The 15,552-nt window shown below is 42.6% G+C and overlaps 1 protein-coding gene across 4 annotated transcripts in view; it reads left to right on the top strand.

Moving 5' to 3' along the window:
• Positions 1–15,552, top strand: part of FTO (FTO alpha-ketoglutarate dependent dioxygenase) — a 416,242-nt gene that overhangs the window by 99,074 nt on the left and 301,616 nt on the right. For all 4 annotated transcript variants that reach the window (XM_081514417.1, XM_081514418.1, XM_081514415.1 and 1 more), the window contains exon 2: positions 6,124–6,201. In XM_081514417.1, coding sequence (XP_081370543.1) covers positions 6,124–6,201 — 78 coding nt within the window. The remainder of the gene's footprint in view (positions 1–6,123; positions 6,202–15,552) is intronic.

The following is a 15,552-nucleotide window of genomic DNA, read 5'->3' as shown; positions in this document are numbered from 1 at the left end:
GCTTGATGTATTTAACACTAGGGTGACAGCAGAGACGCCTGTGAGCAGAGCAGGGTGCCGGAGGGCCCAGCTGTGTGTATTATCTGTATCTCAAGCTGGGGAGCAGCCGTTAGCCAGATCTGACAGTCAAATAGGAGCCGCTTTTGCCTCCACTCCAGAGTGCATTTGAACGTTGTGTCTGTTTACCAACTGCCTGACAGTTGACACGAAGAAATTGTCAAGGCTGTTTTTCTTTCCCCTCTTCACTCTACTGTGCTAGTCTGCGAGAGTCTCCCCCTGAAATACTCTATCATGCATCACAAATATCTGCACTTCTAAAATAAAGCCCCAAATCACGTTGTATTCATCTTTATATTGAATTCCACGTGAAGAATTAATTGGTAATATACTTGAGCAAACTCCAAGAGATAGTGGAGATAGTGGGGGACAGGGAAGCCTGGCATGCTGCAGTCCATGAGGTCGCGAAGAGTTGGACACCACTTAGCGGCTGAATGACAACAACAAATACTTGAGTTGATAATTGGAAATATGTTGAATAGGCAATATGTTTACAGAGTTCAGAAATCAAAACAATACAGAAAGAAATCTTCCGTATTGTCTTGCTCTATCCGTGGTCCTTTCTAGTAGTTGTTTCCCATCTCGGTCTCTGAGAGCATGTGTGCGTGCTGGCTCAGTCAGTCACATGTGACTCTGTGGCCCCGTGGACTGTACCCCGCAAAGCTCCTCTGTCCGTGGGATTCTCCAGGGAAGAATACTGGAGTGGGTTGCCATTTCCTCCTCCAGGGGATCTTCCCAACCCAGGGATCAAACCCACATCTCCTGCACATCTCCTACATTGCAGGTGAATTCTTTACCACTGAGCCACCCGGGAAGCCCTTGTCCCCGAGAGAGAACCACTTGAATAGTTTGTCACATATCCGTTATGTTTTTTTATGCGAATACAAGCAGATGGCTTGTCCCTTGCCTTTTACTTCTTGAGGTATCCTGGAAAGCTGTTTATTTCACTAAAGGGAGCCTCCTCATTCTTGTTGACTGTTGTGTTGTATTCATTCAGTGGATGTACCACCATTTATTTCACCATCCTCTATGGACGTACACTGGCATTGTTTCTAATCTGGTTTTTTTTTTTAGTTAATTCACATACCATAAAATTCAGCCTTTCAAAGTATACAGTTAAGTGGTTTTTAGTATGTTTCCAAGCTCCTGTTCTGCAAATTGTGATCTGGTGTACATGCAGTCTTCTGAACATGACACCCATAAAAAAAAATCCTTAGAAGTAGGATTTGGGGGTCAAAGGGAATAGATTTGAATTTTGATAGGAATTTTCTGTTGCCATGCATTGAGATTGTGCTATTTTGCATTCCTGAGTATGAGAAGGCTTGTTTCTCCATTATTCTGCCTAAAGTGACTTTGCCTTTTCTTAAAGCAATGTTAATTTTAAGAAATGTGTGATGTTCATAAGCTACCAGTTTAATAATCATTCCTGATTGAGTTCACCAAGGCAAATATGCCCAAAACTTCTTTTTAAGTTGATATATGGTGCTATTTATAATTGATCTCATTAGTTAATCAGTAGAATTACAGGTTGTGAATGTTGATATATAGAGCAGATTTCATCTATGTGGCCTTAAGTTGAATGATTTCTCGACCTTGTTCTCTCCTGTCATAGAGACAATGCTCACCGTGTTAAAATTCCCAGTGGAGGAAGACCACTTATATTTTGCTTGCTCTATGATAGGAATATTCTTGTAGAATTTTATCCTTTTGGACACGTACACCCCAGTGTTCATAGCAGTACTACTTATACTAGCCAAGACATGAAAGCAACCTAAGTGTCTGTCCACAGAGGAATGCATAAAGAAGATGTGGTACATATATACAATGGAATATTACTGAGCCATTAAATGAATGAAATAATGCCATTTGCAGCAACATGGATGGACCTAGAAATTATAATACTAAGTGAAGTAAGTCAAGCAGAGAAAGACAAATATCACATGATATAACTTAGACATGGAATCTTAAAAAAATGACCTAAGTGAACTGATTTACAAACAGAATAGACTCATGGTCATAGGAGAAAGAAAGTTATGGTTGCCAGAAGGAAAAGGGAGGGGGAGGGGCAGAATTTGAGATGAACAGACATAGATTCTATCTTTATATAAAAAAGAATTTTATCCTCTCGATACAGCCTTCCAGGTTATAATGTTTTATGTCTGTCTCACACACTGGACCTCAACTGAGCTGAGAAGTGATTGTTTTTATAATAATTCAACTGAAGTATAAACAAGTATAAATGGTAATTATAAACAGAATTTCATCCTCCGGGGTGCTTGTTCTTCTTTGGGCCAGGTCTCTTGCTATTTAATCTGGTCAAGGTGGAATATGTAATTCCTAATAGGAATCTGTATTGTTGTGTTCTTTCTTGTATACAGATTAGCTTTTTGGGTTCTCCTGAAGAGATTTTTAAGGTGGTATTTGTAAGGTGGAGCCATCTCAAAGTCTGAGATATCATATGCATTTCCATCATTCAAGGCTTTTAAACATTTTTTAAACGTTAAAACTTTTTTTTTTGGCATTTAAATGTTCTGTCTGTAGAAAGGACTGGTAAAAGAGTCATAGGAAAATGCAGGCTTTCTTGAGCTTGAAGTAAAAATTGAGGTATAGGTTTTGATTAAGTTTGTGATGGAGTTCATAAATATATAAGTATAGGCATGGAAACGTCATTAGTTCTTTCTGTGTCTCAAATAACAGCTAATGTAGAAAACAGGTAAACCTCTTAACCAGTGATTTATCTAAACCATTGTTTTTGTGTTAGTATTATAGGTCTTTCATAAAGGAAAACTCTTCATAGTTTAACTGGTTGCTGTTGTTGTTTAGTCGCTAAGGCGTTTCTTGACTTTGTGACCCCACAGAGTGTAGCCTGTCAGGCTCCCCTCTTTGTGGGATTTCCCAGGCAAGAATACTGGAGTGGGTTGCCATTTCCTTCTCCAGGGGATTGTCCCAGGCCAGGGATCGTCTCCTGTGTTAGCAGGCGGATTCTTTACCACTGAGCCATCAGGGAAGCCCCATTTTAACTGGTAAGCCAGTCTTATTATCATAGATAAAAAAATACTTTTAGATTAGCATTAGACAAAGCAGAAAGTTTAATTAGATAGATGGGCTAGATTTTTTGCATAAGAGTAAATTTTCTGTTTTGTCTCTCTTAGGTCAAGTGGTTGGTGTTTTTCTGTTGCCTCTTTTTTTTTCTCTCTGTATTCACTTTGGATAATTATACAAAAGATCCAGAAATAACTTGAGTTCTGCCCCGTAGGGTATTTGCACTGGACTACTCTATGATGAGTTGGGGCTTCCCTGGTGGCTCAGCAGTGAAGAATCTGCCTGCAATGCAGGAACCACAGGAGATGCGGGTTCGATCCCTGGGTCGGGAAGATCCCCTGGAGAAGGGCATGGCAATCCACTCCATTATTCTTGCCTGGAGAATCCCATGGACAAAGGAGCCTGGTGGGCTACAGTCCATGGGATTGCAAAGAGTTGGACACGACTGAAATGACTTAGCACGCATGCACTCTGTGATGGCTTAGTGAGAGAAGGCTACCCAGACTTGGGGGAAAATGATTCTCAAGGCCCCTCTGTCTGATTGAGCCGGTTGTTCACTGCGTAAAGACAGTGCGCTTTGGGGAGGGTTGAGGCTAAAGTCTAGTCTGTGTTCTCCAAGTCCTGCTTTAGGGCTTAGGGCTTAGGGCTGCATCAATGCAGAGTAAGGTATACCATTTTCTAATTCTTATAACTGTGTCTTAGTGGCTGATAACAGCCTGAATATGCATTGCATTGCAGTTTATTTGAAAATCAGTTGTTACTGCCTTTTCTGTTTTTTTGTCCTTCAGGAAATTTCTGCAGTGTCCAGATGATTTCTATGTGTCTGTGTGTCTGTATACACATTGTTGTTGTTGTTCAGTCACCCAGTTGTGTCCGACTCTTTGTGATCTCATGGAGTGCAGCACACCAGGCTTCTCTGTCCCTCACCGTCTCCCGAAGTTTGCCCAAGTTCATGTTCGTTGCATCGGTGATGCCATCCAGCCATCTCATCCTCTGATGCCCTCTTCTTCTGTCCTCAATCTTTCCCAGCATCAGGGGCTTTTCCAATGAGTCAGCTGTTTGCGTCAGATGACCAAAATACTGGAGTTTCAATTTCAGCATCAGTCCTTCAAATGAATATTCAGGGTTAATTTCCCTTGAGAGTGACTGGTTTGATCTCCTTGTTCTCCAAGGGACTGACTCTAAGGAGTCTTCTCCAACACCACAGTTTGAAAGCATCGATAAACATCATTTCAGTTCAGTTCAGTTGCTCAGTCCTGTTTGACTGTTTGCGACCCCATGGACTGCAGAACCCCAGGCTTCCCTGTCCATCACCAACTCCTGGAGCTTACTCAAACTCATGTCCATCGAGTCAGTGATGCCATCCAACCATCATCCTCTGTCATCCCCTTCTCCTCCGCCTTTAATCTTTCCCAGCATCAGGGTCTTTTCCAGTGAGTCAGTTCTTCACATCAGGTGGCCAAAGTACTGGAGTTTCAGCTTCAGCATGAGTCCTTCCAATGAATATTCAGGACTGATTTCCTTTAGGATTGACTGGTTGGATCTCCTTGCAGTCCAAGGGACTCTTAATAGTCTTCTCCAATACCACATACATATATATACACATATGTATATAATAAACATGCTACTGCTGCTGCTGCTAAGTCGCTTCAGTCGTGTCCGATTCTGTGTGACCCCATAGACGGCAGCCTCTGAGGCTCCCCTGTCCCTGGGATTTTCCAGGCAAGAATACTGGAGTGGGTTGCCATTTCCTTCTCCAATGCATGAAAGTGAAAAGTGAAAGTGAAGCTCAGTCGTGTCCGACTCCTAGCGACCCCATGGACTGCAGCCTACCAGGCTCCTCCATCCATGTGATTTTCCAGGCAAGAGTACTGGAGTGGGTTGCCATTGCCTTCTCCAATATAATAAACATACATATATGCTATTTATGTGCCACATATACATATACACCATATATGCTTGAATATAAGGTCAGATATTCTTTGGAAAAAAAATCCCTCATAAGAAAGGTGTCATCTTAGATGTATTTGATTCCTTATAAAGTACTTTATAATATGGGGTTCTCTCTTAGTTACCTTGTTTGAACTGCCTGGTACTGTTTGGGGAAGACACAGTATCTTGAAATAGCCTCATGCAGTGCTAGTTGTGGGTGCTCGAAAAGATTTCTTTATCAAATTGGAAAAGAAAAGAGGCAAAGATGCTCAAAGTAGGTTTAGTAATTATTGAAAGATTACTTTTAAAAAGTAATATGGAAATGGATATGATCTCAAATAAATGTTTACAGGATGAACAAATAATTCATATACCCTGACCCTGGATCCTTGTGGCTTAGTTGGGTATTTTCAGTGAAAGTCTCGAGCAGTTTTTATAGATAGGAAGGTTTGTTCTGGAAAACTGTATTAGATGACTCAAAAGATGACTCTAGCAATGAAGACGGAGAAGGAAATGGCAACCTACTCCAGTGTTCTTGCCTGGAGAATCCCAGGGACGGAGGAGCCTGGTGGGCTGCCGTCTGTGGGGTCGCATAGAGTCGGACACAACTGAAGTGACTTAGCAGCAGCAGCAGCAGCAGCAGCAGCAATGAAGAAAAAGATCCTGGTGTTAAAAGAGCGAAACAAATTGCTTCTTGAAATGTGAGAGTAATAAAATAATTATTTCTAAGTTAATATTTTATATGATGTAATTTAAATGGATGTAATTAACTTAATACATTTTATAATTGACTTTTGGCTAACTTTTCCCTCTAAAGTTTATACATTCAAGTTGGCTAAATTTTGGAAGGTATTCTCTTATTAGAAAAACAAGGCATTGTCAGCCTGGATGGGAGGGGGTTTTGAGGGAGAATGGATACATGTATATGTGTGGCTGAGTCCCTTTGCTGTTCACCTGTAACTTTCACCACACTGTTTATTAATCGGCTATATCCCCAATGCAAAATAAAAAGTTAAAAAAAAATAAGGCTTTGTCCTATATTTTGGGTGTCTTTATATTTAGTCACCTATAATCATTATTATTTTTAAACAGAAACTGAGGCTTCTTGAAGAGCTTGAAGACACATGGCTTCCCTACCTGACCCCTAAAGACGATGAATTCTATCAGCAGGTAAGGCCTTTTAATATTTGTCAGTTTCCATTGATTTTTTTCCCCTTGATCTATCTACCTGAGTTTACCTGCGAATCAACTGTGGTCCAGAGAGATTAAATGAGAGGTTAAAGATCTCATTTGATCATCCATTGATTCACCCCCAGAACATATAAGTTCCTGCACAATCTTTCTGCTATGAACTTAGTGCTTTAGACTAGTGGACTGTCTTTTTTTCCCCAAACGTTCCATGTTTTTCACTACTTCCTTCCCTCTGCTTCTGTTTCTTCTGCACAGAATCTTCTTTCCCCCCTTATCCTGTTGCCAGATGACTTAATTCTTCAGGACTTCACTGAAATATCACCTCCTTTGTGAACGTTTCTTTAACTTACCTTACCTACAAATAAAATTGATTGCATTCACCTCTGTGCTCCTTGTACCATATAAATACCTTGATTGTACCCCTCACATTGTATTGCAGTTATAGGATTCTGTATCTCTCCCCTGAATTAGTCAGCAGCACTCTTTCAATTACAAGTGGCAAAATCGCAAACAAACTCATTGTGGCAAAAAAGGGAATTTATTGACTGACAACTTTGATGTCAAGGATAAGCACATGGCTGAATCCAGTTTCTTGAAAGATGTCATTGGATCACTCTTTTTCCCTGTTTCTTGGTTTGGCTTTTCTCTGGTGACTTCATGCTAGATAGGCGCTCCCCTGATGGTATAAGAGGACTCTGACAGCCCTGGGGGTGTGTGGTCTTAAGCCCATAGGATCTTAGAAGAAGGTGGTGATGTCTTCTTTCCTGGTTCTGATTCCCCCAGGTGTGATCTTGTTGGCCTGGTTAGAGGCGTGTTTCTCTCCCCGAATCAGTCCTTGTGTTCATGGTATTGAGATGCTTCTGTCTGCCTGGCCTAATTCCCTCACCCACGTTTGGAGTATGGTTGGAGTATGACCATTCTCACTCAGACTGCAGGGAGGGTAGGTCAGAGATGGAGGGTTTTTCCCAAGGGGAAATTGGAGCCCTATTAACACCAAAGAAGAAGAGGAAGGCACACTGGGAAATAAAAATAGCCCCTTTTCACCCCTTCTTTCCTATGGGGATGTTAGCTCTTGATGTGTAAGGACTAGGCCACATCATCTTGGTCACACTGTTGATTCTCAGTAACCATGGAAAGAGGAGAGAAACGAACGAACTTTACCCATCCAGAATCCCAGGTCTCTTGGCTTCCAGGGTATCCTCACTTCCAGGACATCATGTGTCATCTCCCTTGTCATTAGAACTTCACCATCTGTCACCTGATCAGTCCTTTTTTGGATTGTTCTAGTTTTCCTCTTTGCCCCTTTTTCTTAATCCTTTAAGCTGAAGTAAACACTTTAAAAATTTTTTTTATTTTTTAACCAAAACATAAATCTGAGCCTGTCAGCTTCCTGCTTCACATCCAAGTGGCTGTCCATTGCCTGGATCCTGCATTTCCAGCCTCGTCTTCCCCGCTCTTTTACCTTTTTGCCCATGCTGAGTCTTGGCAGTACCTCTCAGTGCTTTGGGGCTTCCCCGATGGCTCAGTGGGTAAAGAATCCACCTGCAATATAGGAGACACAGGAGACCGAGGGTTCCATCCTTGGGTCAGGAAGATCCCCTGGAGAAGGAAATGGCAACCCACTCCAGTATTCTTGCCTGAAAAATCCCATGGACAGAGGAACCTGGCAGGCTACAGTCCATGGGATCGCAAAGAGTCGGACACGACTGAGCGACTAAGCACACACTCGGTGTGTTACATTTTGGGTCTTCCTGTTACATCCTGTCCATCACCAACTTCCGAGTTACCTGTTAGTAACAGTTCACCTGTCACCCCTTGTAGGATGCTTCCCTGACACCTCTGTAGCCCAGAGGGTTGTCTCTGCTTCCTCTTGTGTGCACCTATAGCACTTCATGTGTACTTTAATTATCTGAGGTTATTGTAATGATTTTTTTCACACTCCTCTCTCGCATCCTCTGTACTATGATGTATACGGGGCCTGGCACCTAGTAGGTATTTAATTAGTTTGCTTGAATGGATGAATGAATTCCTGTAGGCATGAGTTCTTTATTTATTTTTAGTGAATATTTATTATTTGGCTGTGTCAGGTCCTAGTTGCAGCATGTGGGACCTTTAGTTGCAGCATGTGGGATCTAGTTCCCTAATCAGGGATCAAACCAGGGTCCCCTCCATTGGGAGCACAAAGCCACTGGACCACCAGGGAAGTCCCTAGTTCATTTTAAAAAAAAGCACGACGTATAATAATAGTTGGTGTGATTTGAATTTTGTTTGCTCCTCCCCAGAGAAGTGGTATCTATAATAATCCACAGGATTTATATAGAAATGTTATACCCCACACTGGTAGACTTTTCTCTTTTGAGCTTTTCTAGTTTTCTAAGTTACCTAAATGATCATGTATTTGGTAATCAGGAAACAAATAATTTGAAAAAGTACCCTTACAACACATAAAGCCTCCAAATGTAATCAGTTCTTCAGTTCAGTTCTGTTCAGTCGCTAAGTCGTGTCCAACTCTTTGCGACCCCATGAATTGCAGCACGCCAGGCCTCCCTGTCCTTCACCAACTCCCAGAGTCTACCCAAACCCATGTCCATCGAGTGATGCCATCCAGCCATCTCATCCTCTGTCGTCCCCTTCTCCTCCTGCCCCCAATCCTTCCCAGCATCAGGGTCTTTTCCAATGAGTCAACTCTTTGCATGAAGTGGCCAAAGTATTGGAGTTTCAGCTTCAACACCAGTCCTTCCAATGAACACCCAGGACTGATCTCCTTTAGGATGGACTGGTTGGCTCTGCTTGCAGTCCAAGGGACTCTCAAGAGTCTTCTCCAACACCACAGTTCAAAAGCATCAATTCTTCGGCATTCAGCTTTCTTCACAGTCCAACTCTCATAGTTCTTAAATCTTTGCTAATATTTTCATAGATAGAAACTTTCTGGTACACGATAACACACATTGTTACAAAGCAGCCGCTGACCCACTTCAGCTTTTGTATTGGGGAAGTTGTGCACAAAGAATTAAACACCAAGGTTAGCCCAGGTGTTCTGAGCCAGACATACGCTGAACCAGGAAAGGAGACGCCAAGGCAAACAGAACAACTCTCAAGGCTTTGCTTTTATCTTGCTAAGACCCACAACAAACCTGATACCAATATCTAATCACTTTAAGTGCACCATGTAATAAGGGAGTGTTTCAACCAAACCTTAGTCCAGTAAATCTCTTCTCTTAAAAGATGAAGTGAAAATACTTTTTAATGACACAAGTGAGTAGAAAGTTCAGTCCTGACACTGAGTCCCTTACACAGGTCTTAGCCACAGGAATGCCAACCCAGCTGCTAGTCATCAAAACAAGACTTTCTGCAGTTTCCAGATTGGGTCTGTTTATTGACCCTTCCTGCCAGCACGCCAGCTCAACTGTTTTCTGTGCTCAACATTTTCTGAACGCTTGTCACATTTCATCCACACAGTGGCCTCTTGCATTCATTCCACAATTATGGATTCAGCAACCTCCTCTTCTTCAGGCTTCATTGCTTGAGATAGAGATACTGAGTTCCTCTTTTACAAATCAGGACAGACTAAGCTCCATATCTGAGAGACAGAGCTGCAGTTCAGCCCAGATTTTTCTGATTCTGAAGACCCAGACTCTTTCTGCTATACTGTTTGCCTCCCAGTATGGCTTGCTCAAATTCACAATGCCTGCAAACAAATTTTTTTTTGTTTCTTCTGATTAAGACTATAGAGAAAATCAATGAAAGAAAGCAGCAACAGTAACAAACTCCAAGCTGAAGAGCCGGAGGACCTCTTTTGGTTTACTACAGAGTACAGGAAAGTGAATTACATTGAAAATAACCTCTGGATTCCAGATATGGGAAGTCTGTCCCTCTTATCCAGAGACAGCACCACCTTCTTAGCATTCCCTGTTATTTTCATTCATTCTGTGCTTTCTATGTGTGGGCTTCTCTGGTGGCTCAGTGGTAAAGAATCTGCCTGCAACGCAGGAGACAGGAGTTTGACCCCTGGGTTGGAAGATCCCCTGGAGGAGGGCACGGCCAGCCACTCCTATTCTTGCCTGGAGAATCCCTATGGACAAAGAAGCCTGGCGGGCTACAGTCTATAGGGTCGAAAAGAGTCAGACACCACTGAAGTGCTTTAACAAGCAGGCAGGTGCTACTTTCTATGTGTTAGTGTGTTCTCAGTGCTTTACATATATTTGCTCATTTAAATCTTATCATGACCCTCTGAGGCAGGTTGTTTTAAAGACCCTACTATAGGAACTTTCCTGGTGGCCCAGTGGCTAAAACTCCATGCTTCCAGTGCAGGGGACCTGGGTTCTATCCCTAGTCAGGGAACTAGATCCCACATGTGGCAAACAAATAAATGAATATTAAGAAAAAAATTTTTTTTTTTTAGAGATGAGACTCAGAGCCACTGAGAAGTTTAAAACCTTGTTTAAGACATAAGCATGAAGTGTCAAAGGCTGGGATTGAGACTGTCTGGGTCCTCGGTCTAACTAAGCCCTGGCCTTCTGTATCTCTTGGTGATTCTGGAATTGCTTTGATTTTATCCCAATGAACCCACCCCTCTGTGTCCATCCCTTTTCTCCCTCATAACCTGCGATGCTCTCATTCCAACTGACTGTGGGGTGGTTCTACCCGAAAGTCTTGCAGGGACATTTAACTGCTCGTGATCTATATGAATTCTTTATGTATGTGCTCAGTTGCTGTCCTGTCTGACTCTTTGTGACCCTACAGACTGTAGCCCACCAGGCTCCTCTGTCCATGGGATTCTCCAGGCAAGAATACTGCAGTGGGTTGCCATGCCCTCCTCCAGGGCATCTTCCCAACTCGGGGATCGAAGCTGCATCTCTTGCATTGCAGGCGGATTCTTTACTGCTGAGCCACTGGGGAAGTCCATGAATTTGTTACTTAATTAAACAAATGTACTTATCCTTGGCTTCCCAGGTGGCGCCAGTGGTAAAGAACCTGCCTGCCAATGCAGGGGACTTAAGAGATACCAGTTAAGACATCCCTGAGAGATGGGAAGATCCCCTGGAGAAGGGCATGGCAACCCACTCCAGTATTCTTGCCTGGAGAATCCCATGGACAGAGGAGCCCTTTGGGCAGGCTACACTCCATAGGGTCGCAAAGAGTCAGACACGATTGAAGTGACTTAACACTTTGTCGCTTCTGGACAGAGTTAACAGCAAAGCCTCTAAGGTACGTTTGAGGACATGCAGCTGAGGCTGAAACATCTGGTGGGGAGTGAGAGAGTTGGAGGGTGTAGAAGGAGATGAGATCGGAGCATGGTGGCCCGGTTCTGCAGGAACTTGCCGTCTACAATGAGAACACTGACCATGACTCTGAGTGAGATGAGAAGACGTGACAGGGTTTGGAGCACAAGAATGATAGGATATGACTTAGGTTTTACAGGGATCCTGCCTTCCATTCCCTTCTCTAGTGACACCCCCCTGGTCCTGTTGTTCAAATCAGGCCTTTGCAGTCCTCAGCTTCTCTTCATGGCTTCCAGACCTTGTTTACTGCCTGGGCCCTGGCAGTTCTAATTTTTCAGAATCTCAAATGGTTTCTTCTTTTTTCTTTTTGAGAGTTAACAGAATATATTAATGATAAAAAGAGAGTTCTGTTTTGGAATAGGTTGCGTGCGTGCTAAGTCGCTTCAGTTGTGTCCGACTGTTTGCGAACCCGTGGACTGTAGTCCACCAGGCTCCTCTGTCCATGGGATTTCCCAGGCAAGAATACTGGAGCGGGTTGCCATTTCCTCCTCCAGGGGATCTTTCCGACCCACGTATCAAACTCTCATCTCCTGCATTGTCAGGTGGATTCTTTACTACTAGTGCCACCTGGGAAGCCCCTGGAATAGGTTAAATTGATTTTATAAACAGACAGAAAAATCTCAGTAAAGAACACAGTAAATTAGCATCAGTCTCCCAGATGTTTTCTTCTCTTCCAGTCTCACCGACACTGTGTGAATTCAGGTCCTCATTTGTCATCTTCTACCAGCAGAGTTTTAAGAGTTTCCTAGTTGGTATATTCCTTTGCTTGCCCCAACTCCATCAGAATTGTGTTCCGATAAATATGGCGAGCAGATTCGTTACCTCTGCACCACCAAGGAAGCCCTAAAGAAGTTGAATTTTTCAGTATATTTTGAACCTACGCTGTGTACCTTATTGTGTGTGTGTTAAGTCACTTAGTCGTGTCTGACTCTTTGCAACTCCATGGACTGTAGCATTGGGTCTCCTACATTGCAGGCAGATTCTTTACCAACTGAGCCACCAGGGAAGCCCCCAAATATGGCAGGCTTGTCATTCCTTGCTTTGTAAATTTGGGTGGGTCTCTCTTGCCTCTGAGGTCAAGTCCAAACTCCTCTGCATATGTGACAAGGCCATTGATTCTGTGGTCCCAAATAACCTCTGCTGGTCTAGGCTCCTCCCCTTTGCCTGACATTGTGTCCAGCCTCCAACTCCGGTCAGAGTTTCTCACTACCTCTTGGCTCTGCTGTGCCCTCTCATCCTTTCATGCTCTTATGTCTCTTGTCCCCTGGTTCTAGAGCACCCTCAGCCCCTTTTCTGTCTGGTGAGCATCTACTCATCCTTAAAGTTTACCTTACTTAAGTACAGTCTCTTCTGTGATGATACCAGGAAGTCCCACTTGTGTTATATTCAGAGGATATTAAATATCAGAACGCTTCTCACTACCTCTGCCACGTGCATCGTGGCAAAAGCTGCCTCCATTTCTCTCTCTTGAGTGGTTGCAGTGGTTGCCTAATTTCTTTTGCCTCCATGTCCAGTTTGTTTTAACACAGAATCAGTAGTAGTTTTCTTCTTAAAGCATAAATCAACTCATGCTTCCTCAGTGGTCCAGTGGTTTGCCTTCCGATTCAGGGGGTGTGGGTTCAAGCCCTGGTCAGGGAGGTGGGTTTCCACATGCCTTGGGACCAGAAAACCAAAAGATAAAACAGAAGCAGTATTGTAGCAAACTCAATAAAGACTTAGAAATAGTCCACATCAAAAATAAGTAAATAAATAGATCAGCTCATTAAATTTTCTTGCTCAAAGCCCTTCACGGCTTCCCGTCTTTTCAGAGTAAAAGCCTAAGTCCTGATGGTTACTTACAGAGCAGGGCAAAACCTGTCTGTGACTTCTCTCCCCTCATTTCCTGCTTGTCCTGGCCCCTCCCCTCCCACTCTGGCATGCTAGCTCTTCCTAGAATAAACCAGGCACACTCTTGCCCCAAGGCCTTTGCACTTAATGTTCCCTCAGCCTGGAACTCTCTTTGCCCCCAGGTATCTGCAGGGCTTGTGTGCTCATTTCTTGCCTTCCTTGGCTCAGATGTCACCTCATCAGAGGCCTCCTCTGCCCATCCTGTGTAAAACTCAGCCCTGACACTCCTATCCTACTTACTTGGGTTTGTTTTTCTCCATAGCACGTATCACAATCTAAAATGCATTAATACACAATAATACAACAATACACAATCTAAACTATAACATAAATATATTTTATTAAATAAACAAGTAATTAATAAATAAATACTATATATATATATGTACATATACATAATGAACTATATGGGGCTTCTCTGGTGGCTTAGTGGTAAAGAATCTGCCTGAAATGCAGGAGACGTGGGTTCAATCTGTGGGTCAGAGAGATCCCCTGGAGAAGAAAAGGGCAACCCACTCCAGTATTCTTGCCTGGAAAATTCCATGGACAGAGGAGCCTGGCGGGCTCAGTCCATGGGGTTGCAAAGAATCAGACACAACTTAGCAGCTAAACAACAACAACAATGAACTATATATAGTTTATATTCATAGTGTATGAATATATACTAAATATAGTATGTGTATATATATATACACACACACACATATATATGGGCTTCCCTGGTTGCTCAGACCAGGTTGCTCAGAATCCACCTTCCATGTGGGTGGCAGTTCCATCCCTGGGTTGAGAAGATCCCCTGGAGGAGGGCATGGCAACAACAACAGTGAACTATATATACTATATATTATATAAATAAATACTATAAATATAGTATATAAATATATACTATGTAATATATAAATATAGTGTATGTGTATATATATGAGCTCCAGGAGAGCATATGGAAGTTTTGCTTTCTCTATATTCCCAGCACCGAGTGCTTTGCAAATAGTATGTTCTAAATATATATGTACGGCACTAGTGATAAAGAATCTTCCTGTCAATGCGGGAGATGTAAGAGATGTGGGTTCAATCTCTGGGTCAGGAAGATCCCCTGGAGGAGGGCATGGCAACCCACTCCAGTATCCTTGCCGGGAGAATTCTGTGGACAGAGGAGCCTGGCGGGCTCCCAGTCCATGGGGTCACAAGAGTCGCACACGACTGAGCACACGCACACAACAAAGAACAATTTTGTTTGTGGAAGGATTTTCCAGACTCTATTCCTAATCATTTATTCCCTGCTCCCATAGTAGTATATTCATACTTCTGTTGTGCAAAGTCTGAAATCTCTAACTCTTGGTTCCTCTTTCTGTTTCTACTGTTAAACTATGAGATGCTATAAAATGGGACGTAACTCGTTTTTATCATTATATTTATGGCACTTTATACAGTGTTTGGTACAAATAAATATTCAGTAAATTTTAAATAAATTCAAAATGAACTACTGAATGAATGAGTGAACCGACATGTTGTCTCAGTTTGTAGCGTACTTTGTAGTGTGTTCACAAGACTCCTTGTGGGAGCTGTTGCAAGGCCTGGGCAGTGCCTTGGGAAGATCGCCCGCTTCCTTTGGGAGACAGCTCAGCATCTTGCGGCCGGTGAGCTGGACCAAATAAGTGTCTAGCCCATTTGTCCTGGGATGGCTGCCAAGTCATAAGTAATTTACAATGAAAATCATGTAGAAAATATTGTGATTGATATAGCGTGAATTTCTATAGATTGCAAAATAAAGTGTTAACTGGCAAAATTTATTAACAGCCAGATTAGAAATATACTCCCATGAAATCAGAGTGTCCTGGCACTTAAATGAAGTCCACTTCCCAGGTCACTTGAAGATTTTAAATTTTATTTCACTCTATGAAAGGTTGAGTTCCATTGGTCTTCATTTAGGAGAGTCTCCTGTGAACTGGTACTTTATTCAACACCACGTCTTGACTTCACCATATGATGCAATTCTTTCAGAACTATCCTTTGACATGAGAGGAATAAGGGGAATTTTTATATTATGGTTTAAAATAGATAGAAATTAAGCTTATGCTCCAGAGAAGCTAACATTCCATATCTTTCAGCCATTGATAAAGGCCTGGCATGTTGGCAACTTATATCTAAAATACCTTTCCAG

This window comes from Giraffa tippelskirchi, chromosome 7, assembly GCF_054371585.1.
Source record: "Giraffa tippelskirchi isolate mGirTip1 chromosome 7, T2T-mGirTip1v1.2.pri, whole genome shotgun sequence".
Lineage (NCBI taxonomy): Eukaryota > Metazoa > Chordata > Mammalia > Artiodactyla > Giraffidae > Giraffa > Giraffa tippelskirchi.
The sequence above is the reverse complement of the archived record's forward strand: the minus strand, read 5'-3'. Positions and strand labels throughout refer to the sequence as shown.